Consider the following 19,772-nt stretch of genomic DNA (forward strand, 5'->3'; position numbering starts at 1 on the left):
TATCGAATTGCTTCTCAATAACAAATCACAGAAAGCCCTGAACGATCGCTATAGCTGAACCAAACGGCAAAAAAATCATCAAATGAAGAGAATTCTACTCACAAAAGTGTTTGAAGTGATTTTCGTTCGACCATCAGCTGCGCTGTTTGTAACCTTCTCATCTTATTCACAATATAATACCCCGGATGTGGAAAAAATCGTTAAAAAGGCAAACAGTACCTCCGCACATTTCAACAGAATAGTCTCTAGCCACAGAAAAAGTTCAAGCAAAATATCGCCATGACCGCCTTTAAAACATTGATTTTTGCTTGATAACGGATGGATAACAGATTGATCAATATTTCGGAAGTATTCCTTACCGGTTTGTCACCTCTATGTCACCAGTGTGAACAACACAACATAACAACACAGCAGAAACACAATTTCATAAGCATTATGACACATAATCTTTTTTTATGTTGTTATGTCCATGTTGCTATGGCACTAGCCGTGTAAAGCAGGTTACCCTCCATACTAAAATAGCATTATCATTTAAAGTATTATAACATATAATCTTTTTTTATGTTGTTATGTCCATGTTGTTATGGCACTAGCCGTGTAAAGCAGGTTATCCTCCATACTAAAAAAGCATTACTTTAAGAAACTAAGTTAAGATTAGAACAAACGACTAAATTTATAACATTTACATTAAACTGGAAATAATTAGTAAATAAACCCCTTCAGGCGGCTGGTATGTCGGCGGATAATGCCCGCGGCTGAGAGATTGTCCGAAAAATAAACATTTGGCCGAGAAGCGAAGCTTCGAGGGCAAATGTGAAATTATGAGGACAATCTCTCAGCCAAGGGCATTATCCGCCGACATACCAGCAAGCCAGAAAGGGGTTTATTTATTTTATAACCCTCTGATTAATTTTCACCCGACTCTCAGAAAGCACTTGAAAAAAAAAGCCAGTGGCGATCGAATGACGATTGCAAATGACGTTAGCAAGTACCATTGATTGGTTGAATTCATTTTATTCAAACTGTGATTGGATTAAAACTTGACAGATTGTCATGTCAAACATGCTCTCGCAACGCCCCCTAGATCAAAAACTCGAAAACTCGGCGCTTTTATAATAATTTTACTATTGCGCTGTTCAAAGAAACCGGTCAAAAAACGTGTTAAAAGTCTTGGGGGGGAAATGAAATCAGTTCAGTTGTCTTTGGGTGGACTGAAAAAGAAATTACAGCCATGGAACACAGAATTTGCGAAGTTTGGAGCAGATGGATTCACATTGAAAGTGGATTGCTGGTGATGAACTTGACTTTGTTGCTGAATGGCGGCAGAAGACGTGGCTGAAAACGATGGAGTAGTTTGAAGAGAAACAGCTGAATGTACAGGCTGAACTGCGTTCTGCTGTGTGATAAACCGACTTACGATCGCGGATGATTCAAACTGTTGCTCGATGGTTGGTCGAGCATTGTAAGCCTCGATGGATTTATCACTGGCGTGGCCCGTTCTTCACTCGGCAATTTTCTAAACCGGCAGCTTTAAGTACGGTGACCGACGTAGCACGAATGCAATGGGGAGTGTAGACATGTGCAAGACCAGCTTTCTTGCACATGTCTGTGAGCAGATTTTCCAGCTTGTGTTTTCCCATCGGCACGTTACAATACCAGATCACAGAATGAACTCGCATTGTGGTTCTTTGGCTTTTGCCACAGGGCATCGCATCTTGGCTCCCTTTTCGCCAAATACTTCTCGAGGCAAGTCACAGGACAACGGGGATTTCCTGGCCATGCCATCATCACAGACTGAGTCTCGTCTTCGTTGTCGTTGATACCACCAGGATGATTTTTCGTTGCTCTCTCGGGGGGGGGGGGACAGGGGGTCTGAACCTCCCGCCTCCCGTACTTTTTACTCCCGCTTCCCGTACCTTTTACTCCCGCCTCCCGTCCCTTTCTGTAGCTGTTCTCTCCTGTGTGTTCCATGTCCAGTGCGAAATTAACAAAATGTTGCGAAATTTTACTCGTTTTCTCCCGGTTCCCACAACCTTAAGAATCCCGCTTCCCGCCCTCTCTTCTCCCGCTTCCCGCCCCTTTTCTCCCGGGCTCCCGCCCCCTGTCCCCCTCCACTCTCTCGTTCAGGACGAAGTACTTCAGCCCACCAGTTGTTGTTTTCAGCTGTAAGTCACCCGGTTTCATCGCGCGTTGGTTCTCACGGCCTCTCTTGCCAAAGTAAAGAACTGTATAAAACCATGCTGTATTTACCAGACTCTCAGGACTATCCAGGCCGAGTTGGTTGGCGGCGTAAAGGGCTTCGAGGTCCTCACTCGAAATTGGGCGCTTGTGCTTAGTTGACGAAATCAACCCCTGCCGTGCGAGATCTTTCAGTGAAGCATCAAGAGCTTCGTTTGCCGGTTTGAATGCCTTATCTCTAATAATAGAAAACGGCTTTCTTTGAGGAGAACCAGATAAAAATCTGTCGAGACCGGAACGAATTGCTTTCATGGTGTTGCGACTGTACGGTTTTCCTTCAACATTTCTTGCTTCTACGTAAAAACGTTTCAACATGGCCGACAATTCTTCAGGATCCATACTTTCGAGAATAGTTGGAATTTCTCTCTCTTTTCTCCATGCTAAAAGTTGGACAAGAACGATTTTTCTATAGTAAGTACACTTTGTTGTAATTCTGTTTTGTAGCTTACACTATACGACAACTTTGAATGACTCAATTTGAGTTCGCGTTGACTCGTAACTTTTCCTTACCTTCAAATACGTTCACAGCATATTTTGTTGATTTTTTTGTATTTTCCGGAACAGCATTTGCAACTAGTTCCTTAATTTCACCGTCACTAGATTCAACAAAACGTGTACTTTGTTTTTCTTCCATAGGAAATTAAAGAATGTAAGCACTTTGAATTCTCTTTGTGTGTTCTTGTCACCGAAAAATCGGACGACAAATATCAAATCGGACGGGGGGTATTGCCTGATACCCGTCCTCCGATTTTGTACCACGTGATGCGTTTTGTCCAATTAGCACGCACGAAAATTAATGGGTGGGTTATAATTTTTATTATAGTTAGAACTTATCCCTGTATGTTGTGGATTACTAATATTTCATAATTTAATATACTATCTGATTTAAGTTGTTTTTACATATATTTACAGACCTGTGGTGCTGTGGTAAAGAAGCAGCGATAGCGTTAAAATAGTGTAAAACGTGTGGTGTGGAGTTTCCCAAAAAAGGAAAGATTGGGCTTCAATCGCAAGGTTGAAAACTCCCAATCCAACTGTGCAGCGCGACCTCTTGGAACGTAGGGTATTATTATTATTATTATTATTATTATTATTATTATTATTATTATTATTATTATTATTATTATTATTATTATTATTATTATGTTCTTTACGTAATGTTTGCTTAAAGTCCTTAGCGCCGAGACCAAACCATGGTCCTGGGGCACTAAAGGGTAGCCAGTTCTTAGCTTGACAACACCCTCCTCAAAATATGCGCTGTACCCAGCAAGGTTATCTTCTGTAGTTCACTGATGCTTATTTGGCCAGGGATTCTTCCAATATAACTCTCTAGTCCCTTTTTGATAGCTCCAAGTGCTCCAATGATAACTGGTATCGTTTCCGTTCTCATGCCCCACATTCGGCATGAGAATGAGATTCTGACATCCATCATAGCAGAACGAACATACACTTTCTTGAGTGAACACCAGCTCCTACCATCAGAGCAGAAGGGCTGCAAGAGAGGGAGATACGGATGCAAAGACCAACTCCTGATAAACAAGATGATTCTGGAGGACTGTAAGACCAAGAAAAAGAACCTATCCACAGCCTGGATAGACTATAAGAAAGCTTTTGGTAGTGTGCCTCACACGTGGATAATAAAGTGCATGGAAATCTATAAGATCTGCCCTGTGACTGTCAACTTTATCGCAGAAAGCATGAAATGTTGGAAGACAACTTTACACCTCAACCACGCTGAAGGGTCAATTACATCAAGGCCTATCAATATCAAAAGTGGAATCTTTCAAGGAGACTCTCTCTCTCCACTCCTATTCTGTCTTGCCCTCGCTCCACTGAGCTCATTACCAAAGGCATCCACTTATGGTTATGAAGTCCAAGGTAAAACAGTCAGTCACCTTTTCTACATGGACGACCTAAAAACCTATGCAAAAAGTGACAGCCAGCAAACCGGCCTAATCAATATTGTAAAGACATTCAGCGATGACATCAAGATGGAATTCGGGCTGGACAAATGTGCTAAAGCTGCATTCAAAGGAGGAAAGCTGACAGAAACTACCGACCTGCAACTTGACACTGACACCTGTATCAAGGAACTAGACCAAGAGAACACATACAAATACCTTGGTGTGGATGAAAGTGATGGTATACAGCATGCCAAGATGAAAGAAAAAGTGAGGAAGGAATACTACCGCAGGGTAAGGATGGTTCTTATAAAAACGGAGCTCAATGCTGCCAATAGATTTGAGGCAATCAACACCTTAGCCATCCCAGTGGTGACTTACAGTTTTAACATAATCGACTGGAAGATGAGTGAAATCAAGAGGTTAGACACAAACTATTATTATTATTATTATTATTATTATTACTATTATTATTATTATTATTAAACCATTAGAACATTGTAGAATATTATAAATTGAACTGTCAACATGATATTTTATCTGGGCTGCTTAGGATGAGCCCAGTTCATAAAATGACTTTAATCAGTGTTTTTTAAACAAGCCAGTGACTGCTGGAATTCCACCATCTACTTGATTATATGTTGCCGGTTAATATGGTCATGAAAATCAAGCAAGCTTGACTTGTTACCCAGCCCCTCACTTTTCCAGTTGCTGATTCCTACTTTAATACATTAGGAATCCCTTGTTTAATATAATTTTTCCTTATCCACATGAAATGCCTAGTAGTTTTTGCATGTTACAGGTTGAAAAATCTTCTTTTGACTTTTGTATCCACCTTAGCACTCTGGTGAGCCTGAATAGCACTCAGGTTAGCTTAAATGGCACTCTGGTTAGCCTTAATTAGGTTCGGTTACGTCCGCTTAGCCTCTATATCGTTTTTTTTTTCAACTTCATATTGAATTAATGGGTTGTTTTCCACCTCCTGCCCCCCCCCCCCCCCCAAAAAAAAAAATTAAATAAAAATAAAAATAAAACAAATGCCTGTATGGTCCAAGATGAGTCATTTCCTTTGAAAGGGATCTAGGTATTTTCATTTTATTATAATAATTTTTCTTGTTATGTTTATGTCTTTTGATCTACGTTAGATTATATATATTTTTTGCAGGCAGACATACTTACAATATAGTAGTATTTTAGAAAAGGAAGCACGTCAATGGATTTTCCATATCTACATATGAACCCCTGGTCTGGGTGAAGGCTTTGTATCAGGGGAAAGCGAGATAGGTTTCAATTTCAAAGACATGTTTGAAGCCTTTTGTGAGGAATATGGTGATTATCTTTATCCAATTTTAACTTGTTACTTTGAAACAGAGAATGAAGATCATTCATTTTTTTGAGGGGGAGGGGTGAGTTAAAAAGACTGTTTGATTCTCTTTTAGACAATAAAACTTTTACTTTAAATCAACTGACACATTTTTATGAATTTGTTTTGTCAGGAAAGACGAAAGTGAAGCAGGCCCAATCAATTGATGTTCCAAGTGAACTCATTACACCATCATCATCTGCTGGTATGATATTTGTAAGAATAAAGCATGTGTTTGAAAGCTTTTACCATTCATCTTTTCCTATTTTGCACTCTTATCTGTCATAACAAGTCCTAAAAATTATTGGTATCTGCTTAAGAGTGTGCCCGTGAGAGAACAGGGCGGAACCAGGTAACAGGTGATGCAGCTCATATCACCGATTTCGCCCAAACTTAGCATAAATGCTGGGTATGGTGAGCTATTTACTGTGACAAAACATCAGCTCAAAATATTTTATTCCCTTCAAGTTATGGCACCTTTTGCAAAAATGGCCATTTTTCACTAAATTATGCATATTTAATTAGCTGACTTTGATTGACCAGTTCCACAAGAAAAAAAGACTTCTGAAAATAAAATTCACTGCATTATATTCTGTGGTTATTAGGCTTTAAGTACAATAATTCACTTCAATTCATTTGATTTCTTCTCCTCAAACGGTCTTTTGGAAGGTACACATTTCGTACTGTTGGAAATAGCCTTTAACTAGTGCCCAATATCTCCCATGAGCAACAACTTATATACATTATTCTTACATGGGTAATGAAATCCATCTCTAAACTTCACAAAAATGCCACAAAATGTCTGGGGACTTCAATATTTTATTAGTATTGAGGAACTAAACACACGTAACTTAACGATTTCTTGCTATTTCATCAAAATTCACCGAAACACAGAAGCCATTTATTTGCCTCAATTTGGCATAAAATCGGTACGAAATAGCTAATCAAGCATAAATCTATAGATAACAATCAAAATATTGGCGAAGAAAAGGCAGTTAGGACATTTTTCGGAGCGTTTTCAGAGCCGATATAATTCAGCAATGTTGTGCTAGCAAATGTAAAAAAAGCAGCGAAAGATTTTCTTCAAAAGCTCGCTCAATTCAACATTTAGGCACATCGAAGTTAAGAAACAAGAAAGTAATACTACATACATGCCACTTATCGACACACTGATGCTTTCATTTGAAGGATTTGTTCTTCCTCGCTGCACTTCGATCCTTCGAACGATCTCAATTGACATGTACTGTTGCTTTGAGGCGCGATGAACTTAGCCAATACATCGTGGTTCATTCTTCGTGAAAGGTGTAAACAGGTTGTCAATAAAGTCATTCAAAGAGCTGTTCAAAGTTCACGGAAGGACACTTTTCTCAGCCAGTTTGCATGAAATAAATTTAACTGGAAAATAAACAGCCGCCATGTTGAATTTCTACCTTTGAGCCTGCGGTTTCAGTCAGCGGTACGGTCGTTCACTGGGCATCACGCGTCCATCACGCGTGACCACACGCGCGATCATTTGCTTTTCCTCTCGAGTGTTCGTTGGATGCGTTTGTGATGAAAATGAGAATATTTTCAAATTGTCGTAGAGAAAACTATTTCCTCCGCTACAGCTTGACGTGTTTACTGCAATGTGATGCTGAACGAACTCTAGGGTGCTTACCATTTGTTGGAGAGAACCGGTTGGAATTGAAAGGCTTCTTTCCAAAATTAGCAAACTAACCGAAATAGATGTCTGAGATGTCGCTTACCATTTGTAGCTCAGTTTCCTGTTATTTCTTTCCGAAGGATGGGAGACTAGAACTGGGAAACCTTACAAATGGTAAGAAAATTTCTGACGTTCCGTCAATTTCCGAAGAGATTTTCCAGAAAAAATGCTGTTCCATTTGACTTTCACCGAAACAGAGTTCTTGATTTTTATGTTCAACGGTCGGCATACACGGCAACCAAATCAAAATAATTGTTAATGTTCCAAAATGACGCTAAATGGCGGTATAAAACTGCTCCGACGTCTCGGCAATACTGCCTTTTTGGGGGTGGCACCCTGAAGAAGGCAGTATTGCCGAAACGTCGGAGCAGTTTTATACCGCCATTTAGCGTCATTTTGGAACATAAAAAATTATTTTTAGCATAAAAGACGCTACACAGTTAAACAAATCAAAATGTCAACGTCTCCCAGTTACTTTCCAGACATTTGTATTTTTTATTGCTTGCTCAAATTCCCCTCCCCTGGCGGAAATAGTGATTAATTCCGCGCATAACGATTACATTTTTTGACCAAATTCCCCTACCCCCGGGGCATAAATGGGAAAAAATGAATAACTCAGCAAAATTGGAGAATAACGTTTACCACGGGATAAATCACTATCCGGTGGATAGCGAGGTAGGTTTTGTAATCGTAGCAGGTGGTCTTTCTTGCAAAAGTGCTTTAGTTGGGGGAGCGTCTGTGCTGAACTGAACAAAGTATTCACGTACGAAATGCCTTTAGCGACGCAGTCTATATGGCACAGCAAATATATACATATATCTATAAAGGTGTGAATGTAGAGAGAGAAAACAACAAAAAAAAAACGGGTTTCCCTCGCGTTGACCTCGAAGAAGACAAAAGACTACCTGTGCTGGTTGAAACATTAGCTAATAAGTTTTGCCGTCTTGCGTAGTCCTAGTCTTGCAATAAATTTGTTTAGTGTTAATGCGGGGTTTAAGCTCTTTACAAAAGTCTGCATTCGCGTCTTTGTAACTCACATAGCCACTTAAATTGAGTCGGTGATGAAGAAAATTATCATTTGAAGCCGCAATTCGTCACTTGCAATGTGGGCATTCAGGAGGAAAAATCTGTCCCCATAAAAGCCCTTTTCTAAAACAAAACTGCAGTAATGACGTTTATCGGTAAATGGACAGATGGAGAACTTTGTGGGATCCCGAAAAAGAGAGTGGGTACAAATTCAGAGCAATGGATGAGGTAACAAGCATCATTATCATAAAAGCTTTTTCTAAGCCCACCACCCCCTTGCTCTTTTAGTCCTCCTTTGTAAGTTCTTAAGAGTGTGCCCGTGAGAGAACAGGGCGGAACCAGGTAACAGGTGATGCAGCTCATATCACCGATTTCGCCCAAACTTAGCATAAATGCTGGGTATGGTGAGCTATTTACTGTGACAAAACATCAGCTCAAAATATTTTATTCCCTTCAAGTTATGGCACCTTTTGCAAAAATGGCCATTTTTCACTAATTTTTTATGCATATTTAATTAGATGACTTTGATTGACCAGTTCCACAAGAAAAAAAGACTTCTGAAAATAAAATTCACTGCACTATATTCTGTGGTTATTAGGCTTTAAGTACAATAATTCACTTCAACCGTCTGATTTGATTTCTTCTCCTCAAACGGTCTTTTGGAAGGTACACATTTCGTACTGTTGGAAATAGCCTTTAACTAGTGCCCAATATCTCCCATGAGCAACAACTTATATACATTATTCTTACATGGGTAATGAAATCCATCTCTAAACTTCACAAAAATGCCACAAAATGTCTGGGGACTTCAATATTTTTTGAATTGAGGAACTAAACACACGTAACTTAACGATTTCTTGCTATTTCATCAAAATTCACCGAAACACAGAAGCCATTTATTTGCCTCAATTTGGCATAAAATCGGTACGAAATAGCTAATCAAGCATAAATGTAGAGAGAGAAAACAACAAAAAATAAAACGGGTTTCCCTCGCGTTGACCTCGAAGAAGACAAAAGACTACCTGTGCTGGTTGAAACATTAGCTAATAAGTTTTGCCGTCTTGCGTAGTCCTAGTCTTGCAATAAATTTGTTTAGTGTTAATGCGGGGTTTAAGCTCTTTACAAAAGTCTGCATTCGCGTCTTTGTAACTCACATAGCCACTTAAATTGAGTCGGTGATGAAGAAAATTATCATTTGAAGCCGCAATTCGTCTCCTAGCTGCCAAAATGTAATATAATATAGACGATTTGAACAGAAGGAATAGATGTACACAGGCCAGGCTGACAACCTGACCGCCATTTCTTCGAATGTCCATATTCACCCCCTCCCCCACCTCCCAAAAAGAAAGAAACAACAAAAAAACAATAAACATACTAGTTTTAACCTGATATAAGATGGAAAAAATTTGCTCTGATTATTTAATGGTTTCCGACATTTCACAGCTCAATTTCAGAGCATCAAAACCGATTGCATCGCATACATTACACTGCATCCAGTGTATTTCTCATCAACTATTTATCAAAAAAATTCAATGGAGAAGTTGAAAAAAATTCTCACTTTTACAAGAAACGCACACTACTTATAAGGCTAAGGTCAAGCCCCGGTTGTTCAGAGGGTAGATAACGCCATCCGCTACTTATTCCAACGGAAACAAACATTTGCAGAGGAAAAGCAAATGAACACGCGTGTGTATCGCTGTGTATAGCTGTGTTAAGCTATGTATAGGTGTGTAGGGCTAGGCTATGTATCCCCTCTATGAATATCCCTATATAGGATTTAGTCAAACAACTATATGATGACTACACTACGTACTTGCCCCAGTGAACGGCCGTACCGCTGACTGAAACGGCAGGCTCAAAGGTAGAAATACAACATGGCGGCTGTTTATTTTCCAGTTAAATTTATTTCATTCAAACTGGCTGGGAGAAGTGTCCTTCCGTGAACTTTGAACAGCTCTTTGAATGACTTTATTGACAACCTGTTTACACCTTTCACGAAGAATGAACCACGATGTATTGGCTAAGTTCATCGCGCCTCAAAGCAACAGTACATGTCAATTGAGATCGTTCGAAGGATCGAAGTGCAGCGAGGAAGAACAAATCCTTCAAATGAAAGCATCTGTGTGTCGATAAGTGGCATGTATGTAGTATTACTTTCTTGTTTCTTAACTTTGATGTGCCTTAATGTTGAATTGAGCGAGCTTTTGAAGAAAATCTTTCGCTGCTATTTTTACATTTGCTATCACAACATTGCTGAATTATATCGGCTCTGAAAACGCTCCGAAAAATGTCCTAACTGCCTTTTCTTCGCCAATATTTTGATTGTTATCTATAGATTCATGCTTGATTAGCTATTTCGTACCGATTTTATGCCAAATTGAGGCAAATAAATGGCTTCTGTGTTTCGGTGAATTTTGATGAAATAGCAAGAAATCGTTAAGTTACGTGTGTTTAGTTCCTCAATACTAATAAAATATTGAAGTCCCCAGACATTTTGTGGCATTTTTGTGAAGTTTAGAGATGGATTTCATTACCCATGTAAGAATAATGTATATAAGTTGTTGCTCATGGGAGATATTGGGCACTAGTTAAAGGCTATTTCCAACAGTACGAAATGTGTACCTTCCAAAAGACCGTTTGAGGAGAAGAAATCAAATAGAAGTTGAAGTGAATTATTGTACTTAAAGCCTAATAACCACAGAATATAATGCAGTGAATTTTATTTTCAGAAGTCTTTTTTTCTTGTGGAACTGGTCAATCAAAGTCAGCTAATTAAATATGCATAAATTAGTGAAAAATGGCCATTTTTGCAAAAGGTGCCATAACTTGAAGGGAATAAAATATTTTGAGCTGATGTTTTGTCACAGTAAATAGCTCACCATACCCAGCATTTATGCTAAGTTTGGGCGAAATCGGTGATATGAGCTGTATCACCTGTTGCCTGGTCCTCTTATGGACACACTCTTAATAATGTTCAAACTTACAGACAAATCCTCTTCATTAGAAAGTGTATGCATGCTGAATGAAGGTTTTATTTACAGTGTTATAGTGGCAATACTTTTAGAACTTTTGACAACTGGCCACTTAATAGGTGGGGGGGAGTGTAATAATAATTGGATAATGGTGTTAAATATACAGTTGCCTGTTATTCCAGAGATTGTTTGCTTAATGAATGTATTTGCTACATTAATAGTCCAATAAAATAATATTTTGTTACCAAATGATCTTATCCCTGACGACCCGATGGCTTTTCAGTCAACAATCATGGTGAATGTGGTCAACCAGAAGCACAACTTCCCATGCACCATGAACAACTGGTATGATATTTTTTCTCTATTCTCCCATATTGTACTTATAATAAATAATAAAAAGTATTTTTATAGCGCCAAAATCCACTAATTGCTCATGGCGCTTTACAATAAAAAATATTAATAAAATGATGTTAAAAAGTTAAAAACTCTAAAAAATTTAAAAACGGATATTTACAAATATAAGTTCAAATGTACCTAAAAAATAATAATTATTAAAAAGCCTGTTTAAAAAGGTACGTTTTTAAATGTCTCTTAAAAATGCCAATAGAAGGACTTAATCTAAGTTCAAGTGGGATTGTGTTCCACAGCCTTGGGGCTGCCACGGCAAACGCTCTCTCTCCATATGTTTTTAATTTTGCTTTGGGGGTCGCCAGAAGGTGCTGTGTAGATGATCTTAAAAATCTCCGAGAGGTGTGATAGTAAAGTAACTCTTGCATGTAGCAAGGCGCTGCCCCATGGAGAGCTTTTTAGACTAGTAAGAGAATTTTGTAAGTTATACGATAGCGGACAGGTAGCCAGTGTAGCTTCTTAAGCACAGGGGTAATATGATCGAATTTCCTAGTATGTGTAATAATTCGAGCTGCCGTATTTTGAACGGATTGTAATCTTGAAAGTAGATGCTGTGGAAGACCATATAGCAGTGAGTTGCAGTTATCCAGCTTCGAAGTAATAAAGGCATGAACAACAGTTTTGGCACCCTCTTCATCACCCTCTTCATCATACTTTTGAATATCAGACAGGGGAGCAGGGATGGCGCAGTGGTGAGAGCACTCGCCTCCCATCAATGTGGCCCGAGTTCGATTCCCGGACCCGGCGACATATGTGGGTTGAGTTTGTAGTTGGTTCTCGTCCTTGCTCCGAGGGTTTTTCTCCGGGTTCTCCAGTTTTCCTCCCTCCACAAAAATCAACCCTTCTAAATTTAACAAGGGCACCCAACGGAATATTTCGTTAAAATATCTGTTCGGATGGAAGGTTGCCTAACAATTTCGGATTTTTCGCAGAAGGATCCCCTAAACTTTTCAAGGTTTTTCGGAAAACCAACAAGCTGCCCTAGAATTTTCGGCTCACGTTTTACAATGTCCCATAATTTTCGGATGTTTTTTTTTGTCCGCTAAAATTTTTTTTCCCCTGTGGGTCGTATTTAGGTGCGACAGAGCGTATAATTTACACCCCCTGACGTTTTCGGATATACCTTATTCTCACTTAATTTCGCGAGTACTAAATTTCGCGATTTTCGCACATGCTGGGAAAGGCCCATGTAATGCACACGGCGTAACGTACGAGATTGAATGTCAGGGATGCAAAGATAAGTACATTGGTGAGACAGCCAGAAATGCCTATACAAGAGGCATAGAGCACACAGGGGGTTTAGAGAACCAAGACGAGAAATCAGCATTATGGAGACATTGCGTAGAAAAACATGAGAAGGAACGGCAAGAATTCAAAATGTCCGTGACTGGGGTGTATGGTAATGATGCCATGTTAAGAAAAATCGCAGAGAGCGTGAAAATCAACCGAGTGGCAAAGGGATCCCTCATCAACACGAAGAAGGTGTGGAATTATGTAAAACTCCCTAGAGTAGTGCTTGACGAAGGAGAATTGTGATGTGGCACTCTGTGTGAGGCCTTACATGAAGTCGGTGGACTGTCCAAGACACTTGGTGTATCATACACTGAGTACCAAAACATCTAGAATCCAAGATGGCGGAACATGCCTGACGAGGCTGAGATTTCAGCGAAATTTATAGCAGTAAACAAAGATATTTTTAATATTTTAACTCCAAAATCGTGCGTCCAAAGAATAGCAAAGACAGAATGTCAAGAAATTACCGAAGTTTATTTTTATTTATTTTTTTAGAAACAAATGAATTTTACTTACAGTCGATCGCGAGGTCAGTACTGGGTGTGTAGACCCAGGTTTTTCAAAACATATCATTTGAACTGCGGTTATTGGCTTAAGGGGATCATAAAAGTGGCCATAAAGAAAGTTTTATCACAAATTTGGTCAACTGTTACTCGTTTAAGTAATTAATTCATATCCCTTTGTGAAGTCATTATCAGAAGCCAAGGAGTTACGGTTCTTGGGCAAGACACTTTACCCTAATGACAGACAGTGCTCCATTCCACCCGGGTGTACAAATGCATACCTGCGATTTAAATGCTAGGGGAGACCCTGTAATGCACTAGCATCCCGTCCAGGGAGGAGTAGAAATACTCCTGCATGTTCAACCTTTTTTCTTGGTTTTCACGTGACTATTAGACGTCCTTAATATATATCCTTTTGAAGGTTTTTTAGCTCGCTAGCATTCGCCGTCTTTAAGATGGAGCATATTGAATTTCGGAGTTTCACGCCACACGAGATCAAAGATGGCCGCCGGAGGCTGTCAAGTTTTATTTTAAAATGTCTATTCCTGCGATTTTTAACAATCTAGACAGTTGAGGTTTTGCAAGAAGTGTTTATGTAAATGTTTACTTGTTCATGAGGGTGATTTGACCGCTTTTTGTAGCCGAATTTATTGCCAGATATTTTCATCGATTTCGGATGTTGGAGCCCAAGCAATTGGGCTCCAACATGGCAATTCCATACTATGCTCTCTAAATTTGCGTGAAACATTTTGACGGATAACTCGAGTACGGAATAACATACAGACCTGAGACTTGGACAAGTAGTTTATATGGTAGTTTTCTACACCCTGTAATACAGCTGTATTCTTGATATTTTTGACTTAATAGTTTTGGATTTATTTTTTCGCGGCGTCACAGTGGCGTCACAGTGAAAACCACCTATACCTGAAACCTCGTCATCATTTGCAACGCTGACGTCGGACAGACGAAGGCTTGGCACTTGGTTGGCTGTTGCGCTGCTTCTTGGGCGATATTGACAGTGGGTTTTACGTCGTCCTGTTAGCGAATCTTTGGAAAAACGACAGACTGCCGGAGCCCGAGGTCTTCTTACAGTACCGGTGGAAGTACAAGTAGATGGAGACAGATGTGTGTCGTCATTACTTCGCAGTATTTTTGGCTGTTTCCAACACCTCTGACAGCCCAGGTCGCTTCTTTCGCTTTTCGCCACGATCTACATGAATTTAATTTTCATTTCTTTTAGAACAACGCTGACGACAAAACCGAAAGGTAATGCAAGCGTGAGCTACAACGATAAAAATAAAAATAGCTTACTCGAATCCGCCATGTTCTCCGCCATAACTGAAACTCGGGCCCAGTGCCACATCATGCATACCTTACTAGGTACCAGTTACGAGGTGTTTTATTTCTCCATTTACGTAGGTTTAAGGTAACATTTCACTAATTAAAAGAAAATTCGAGGTGATAACATACAGGCCATCCGAACATATATTCACTAAAATAATCCGTTGGTGGCCCAGTGCAATGTCTTCAATGTACTTCCATTTCATTATGTTTTTTTACGGGCAGGCGCTTTGGTGACCTTTTACGGCCATAATGTAAATTTGTAAATACACCAAGTGACCAGGGTAATATCGATATTATATACCTAGTAGAGGTCAAGACATTTGCGCCGCAGAGAAATAATCTCGTTACATTGCTGAGTATTACACACTTTTATTATTCCACTGTCATGTAATATGACCATAAAAGATCAATACAACACACACAATATGAAACGACATTACATTGCAGTATTACATATTACGCTGTTGTCCCCTATTCTGGAGCAGAAAAAAAAAAAACAAGAAAAAGTGGAATGGAAAAAATAATCGCAGACATTTTATGCAATTTAATTTCCGCCTTTTTCATTTAAAACCCGCAAAATATCCCCGTAAAATCCCCATGATACTTCCCTTTTAAGCTTTTCAATTGCCGCTATTCATTGCGGCTTTCTTATTGCAAGGTATGCGAGAGGCCAAAAAAGCACCAAAATAGCTGTGGTTAGGCCCCACGAAAATTTTGCTGTCAAACTGACCAATCAATTTCACATAGATCTCATCTCCTGCATTCAACTGGAATGCGCCGCCAGTAAAACCGGTTTTCTGTTGGCCTGCTGCCATGTCCTCGTGGATCATTGTGAGTAGGCGATTGCCTACTCACAATTGAGTAGGCGATTGCCGATTGATTATTTGAATGTATATGTTACTCAAAAAAGTATTCGATCTTTATCGAACCCGCAAATAAAACAAAAATGTGAGCAACTTGCAAGAAGTTCCATTCCAAACAACCATTCAGATTCGAGTCTGAAAACAATATTTTTTTTTATCTAAAAAGTTGAAAAACTGTCTGATAGATAATTTCATTAAACAGGGTAGACTAAATTTGGCTGATTCTAGAGCAAAATACTCTTAATTTAAACTATTTTTTTAGCGTTTATTATTTGTGATACATACCATCATCTTTGTTGTAAACTTTTGCCTCTGAGACTCCACCCTGAATATTTGCAGATGGACTGTAGCATGTTCTCCGGCTTACTTGATCAGGACGATCATACGAGGGAAGACCTACGAAAAACAATGATATCATTTTAGCCCTAGATCCAGCACAATGACAGCCTTCAATAAAAGAGAAAACTCGTGGCCCTCTATCTTCTCAGTTATTGCAATTTTACGGTGAAGAAGGGAAAGTGAAGCTAGAAGGATAGAACACGGGCGATCCAATCTATCGTATTGCAAACGTTAACGATCGTCTGTGTAATGTTCTAGTGACAGAGGCGACAGAAACGATCCGGGCGACTATATGATAACCAGCCCGTTTATTGGAACAGATAAAACAATAAACAATAAAGGATGTTGTTGTTGTTGTTTGCTCCTAAACTATACACTTTAGGCTGCACGAATCAATAGAGCTCACATAAGGAATATCCCCCTCTCCCCCCCCCCCCCCCCACACACACACACACACACACACACGATTCGGAATAGGTGAGAATACATACGTTACCTTGATCGCTCTGGACAAGACCAAAAGAAATGCACGTAATCACAAAGATTCCCAAATACATCATCACGTCTTTACTTTTCCTATAAATAAATAATAAATGAGTGAAAAATAAACAAATAAATAAATAAATAACTACATACACACATAAATAAATAGGAGTGCCCCACTAAGGAATGGCGTAACTGACTGGTGACGTAAACACATTTAAAAAGAGAATACTAAGCCGCAGGTTATCTCAGGGAAATGATGTATGAGAAGATGCGGTCTTTCGTTCAAAGATCATTCTGACCTACCAATACAGATGAGAAAAAAGAAATGGGTGATTTTAGTCAAGTACATAATTGGCACTTTCCTACAACCAGTATTAGTACGACATTGGAACAAGCTGATCTTAAGACCAAAGAAATCAAGCCTCCATCTCTAATTATACCATAACCGAGAGAATTCTCGCGCGCTGATTGGTCCAAAGTTATGGTCGATGAGAGTATAGACCATGAAAGTGACGTCAGATCACGCCACGCACACGCGCGGGCTAAAAGATGTGTAAGTTTGGTCTCCATGAATGAAAGCGAATTTCATCGTGTTTTGTTTGAATCAAGTGCGTATAAGGGTATTTGTTTTCGGAATTCAGGATTGGACCCAGTCTCCTTAGGTGATCTATCGAAAAAAAATTGACCAGGCTTTTGAATTTTTGGTCTAACTGAGAAGAACGGTGCTAGCGAACCGGCAGGAGACTGTCGATGTTCAGTGAACGAGCGCTAACAAGATCTTCAGAAAGAAAAATAATCTTGCTCGCTTCAAGCGATAGGCACACACTCAACGAGAGAGGAAAAGGTAATTAAAATTGTTATTCTTTGAATTCTTGTTCATCTTCTTTTGTATCATTGTCGTTTTTTACGTGTCGGACCGGAATCTTTACGTTCCACCGGCAAAGTTTCTTTACGCTCACTCAGGCATCGCTTTTGATAAATACTTGTTCGAGTTTGTTATGGTATAAAACAAATCGACCACATTTTTCCATGGTCTACACTCTTATAGACCATAGAAATGACGCCATAAAATGTCCAAAACTTTGCAGTGAAACCACTCGGCTAACGCCTCGTGGTTCCACTTGAGATTTGAACATTTTCTGACATCATTTCTATGGTCTATAAGAGTGTAGACCATGGAAAAATGTGGTCGATTTGTTAAATGGACAGTGCGATAGAAATTATGCTAACACGCACCTAACGAACCAAAATCATTTATATTCAGTGACGTCGATTGCTGGCTTGCAACTGACGTCACAGCGGCCATGCTTGGGGACAACTGAGAACAAAGCGTTTCCATCCGCTGGGAATTTAACTTGTTTATCATGCAAATTTTGCGAAAATTTATTTAATTGTTTTGACCCCCAACATGGCCGCTTTGTCATTTGGTTGCAAACCAGCAATTAGCCAATTCGCCTGCTGAAAATTAGGACGAGCGCTCTTTTGAAAATAACAGCAAACGACGGGTTTAGTCTGACGAACAGGAAGGCGATAACTGAACACTGAAACGAAAAGAAAACAGACGCTGACCGAAATTCTCATTGATTATTTGCAGTGTTCTGGAAAAATACTAATCTTAAAGTTTTTACCAATTCGTGTTTAGTCAACTTATTTTAATTTGCCAAGTTTCGTTGAAAGCACTTGGTTTCATCAGTATGACAAAAAGAACTTTAAATCACAGGCCGCGCCAGCGTTTACTGCACGGGAGCTTATTCACAACCCCCGCCACAAGAAGGCAAAAGACCTTTTGTTTCCACAGTAAAATTTCTTATTACAAAGCATGCATCTCCTTTCGTTTGCACCGTCTCCGTAAAAATAAAACTATCTCCTTTTAGAACTTTGAAACTGGTTCAACTTCAATAAAAATGCCAAAATTTTGACAATTTCAGAAGTTTTGTATCTATACACGTCTCTTTGACGATTTTAGTTTGGAAAACGGCAAGCTTCTCTTGGGTTAAAACTTTTTTTTCAATATGTGAGGTGAAGAAAAGGTGTACGTATTAATGTTTGCCGTCTGTATGCTATTTCAAAAATAAGAATACCATTCCCGTTGATCACGATGCAAAATTAATAAATATCGTTTACATTCATTTGAAAAATTATGGCTTAATTTTTCAAATGGTTTTGGTGCGTCTTCAATCAAAGATCTCTTCGAGATATCGACTTCTTTGCATGAAGTTAGTATGAGTAGAAGGTTTATCCTGGGCATTGTTGTTCGAACACATCATGGAAGAATTCAAACGTCTGTCAGTTCAAGCATTTTTTTTTCGAGCGCTGAACCCCTCACATTCTTAATTTGTTATGTCACGTAAGATTTGGGCTACTCAAGTTTTTAATTGTTATATAACTTTTGTAAATTTGACAAGTCACGTTTTTTCTACAAGAACGGAAGTGCTGAAGCACAACTATAGAGTGACGCTTTACAAGTCACGCGCTTTGATCACCCACTGCGGAAAGTATTCCCTTGAGAAATTAAAACAGTCCCTTGAGAGTTAACAAGAATGTGGTTCGAGATTACCCAACTTAACTGCTATTCTCCTTCCTTTTGCTTGTAGACAAGCAAAAAATTCGAAAAAACTTGATATTTTTATGCGTGGTTTGATCCCTCGCAGCAAATTATGGTTATATCTTCCTTTAGACGTTCAAAGATAATGATTTCCATGTGTTAAGTTGCCTACCACTAATTTCAGAGCAGTTTAGACCAAAAATCTGCTAAATCCTCATGACGTAGCCCCTTTAAGACCAAAAAATCAAGCCTCCAACCCCAAATGGACAGTGCGATAGAAATTATGGTAACACGCACCTACCGAACCAAAATTATTTATATTAATAACGTAACGTATTAATAACGTCCATGAGTCGATTCGCCTGCTAAAAATTGGGCTGATGAAATAAGTATTTGCTGATGAGATAAGTAAATTCTTGCTTCCTACCTTAGCTCTTCAGTTCTTCTTAGCGTCTTAACTCAAGTGACCAAGACTGCAGAAAATGAATAGAACAGTCAGTATATTTCCGAGTAAATTGGAAATTGTACTTCGCGTTAAACCCATCTTACCTGGCTTTCTCTGGCAAACTAAGCTCATTTGAAACTGAACACTGCCTTAAAGCCAAACGAGATGTAAAATATGCAGAAATACTCGCATTCTATTGGCCATGTTGACACGTGAGTCCAGTGATTGGTCAATTTGCAATTTTAGTTTTAATTAGTTCGTCAAGCAATTATTGCTAAGCAATTAATGACAGATTAAGAAAATAAATTACATAGCTTAAGAAAACAAATTTCCTCGAAATTAAA

At 39.1% G+C, this 19,772-nt stretch overlaps 1 protein-coding gene and 1 long non-coding RNA gene across 2 annotated transcripts; both read right to left on the minus strand.

The window, feature by feature from the left end:
- Positions 1 to 1,269: 1,269 nt before the first annotated feature.
- LOC144636951 (uncharacterized protein KIAA1958-like) lies at positions 1,270 to 2,780 on the minus strand. Its single transcript, XM_078496146.1, has 3 exons — positions 2,749 to 2,780; positions 2,116 to 2,618; positions 1,270 to 1,335 (listed from the first exon to the last, which is right to left on the minus strand). Exons 2-3 carry the CDS (start codon positions 2,575 to 2,577, stop codon positions 1,270 to 1,272), a joined length of 528 nt encoding a protein of 175 aa, XP_078352272.1. The 5' UTR covers positions 2,578 to 2,618; positions 2,749 to 2,780.
- A 13,029-nt stretch (positions 2,781 to 15,809) lies between these two features.
- On the minus strand, positions 15,810 to 19,543 carry LOC144634390 (uncharacterized). The gene is made up of 3 exons (XR_013567191.1): positions 19,411 to 19,543; positions 16,449 to 16,528; positions 15,810 to 16,009 (listed from the first exon to the last, which is right to left on the minus strand). It is a non-coding gene; the product is annotated as an uncharacterized LOC144634390 (long non-coding RNA).
- Between the last annotated feature and the right edge of the window lie 229 nt (positions 19,544 to 19,772).

The sequence above is a fragment of the Oculina patagonica genome, chromosome 13 (assembly GCF_052425735.1).
Source record: "Oculina patagonica isolate OP01 chromosome 13, crgOcupat, whole genome shotgun sequence".
NCBI classification, from domain to species: domain Eukaryota; kingdom Metazoa; phylum Cnidaria; class Anthozoa; order Scleractinia; family Oculinidae; genus Oculina; species Oculina patagonica.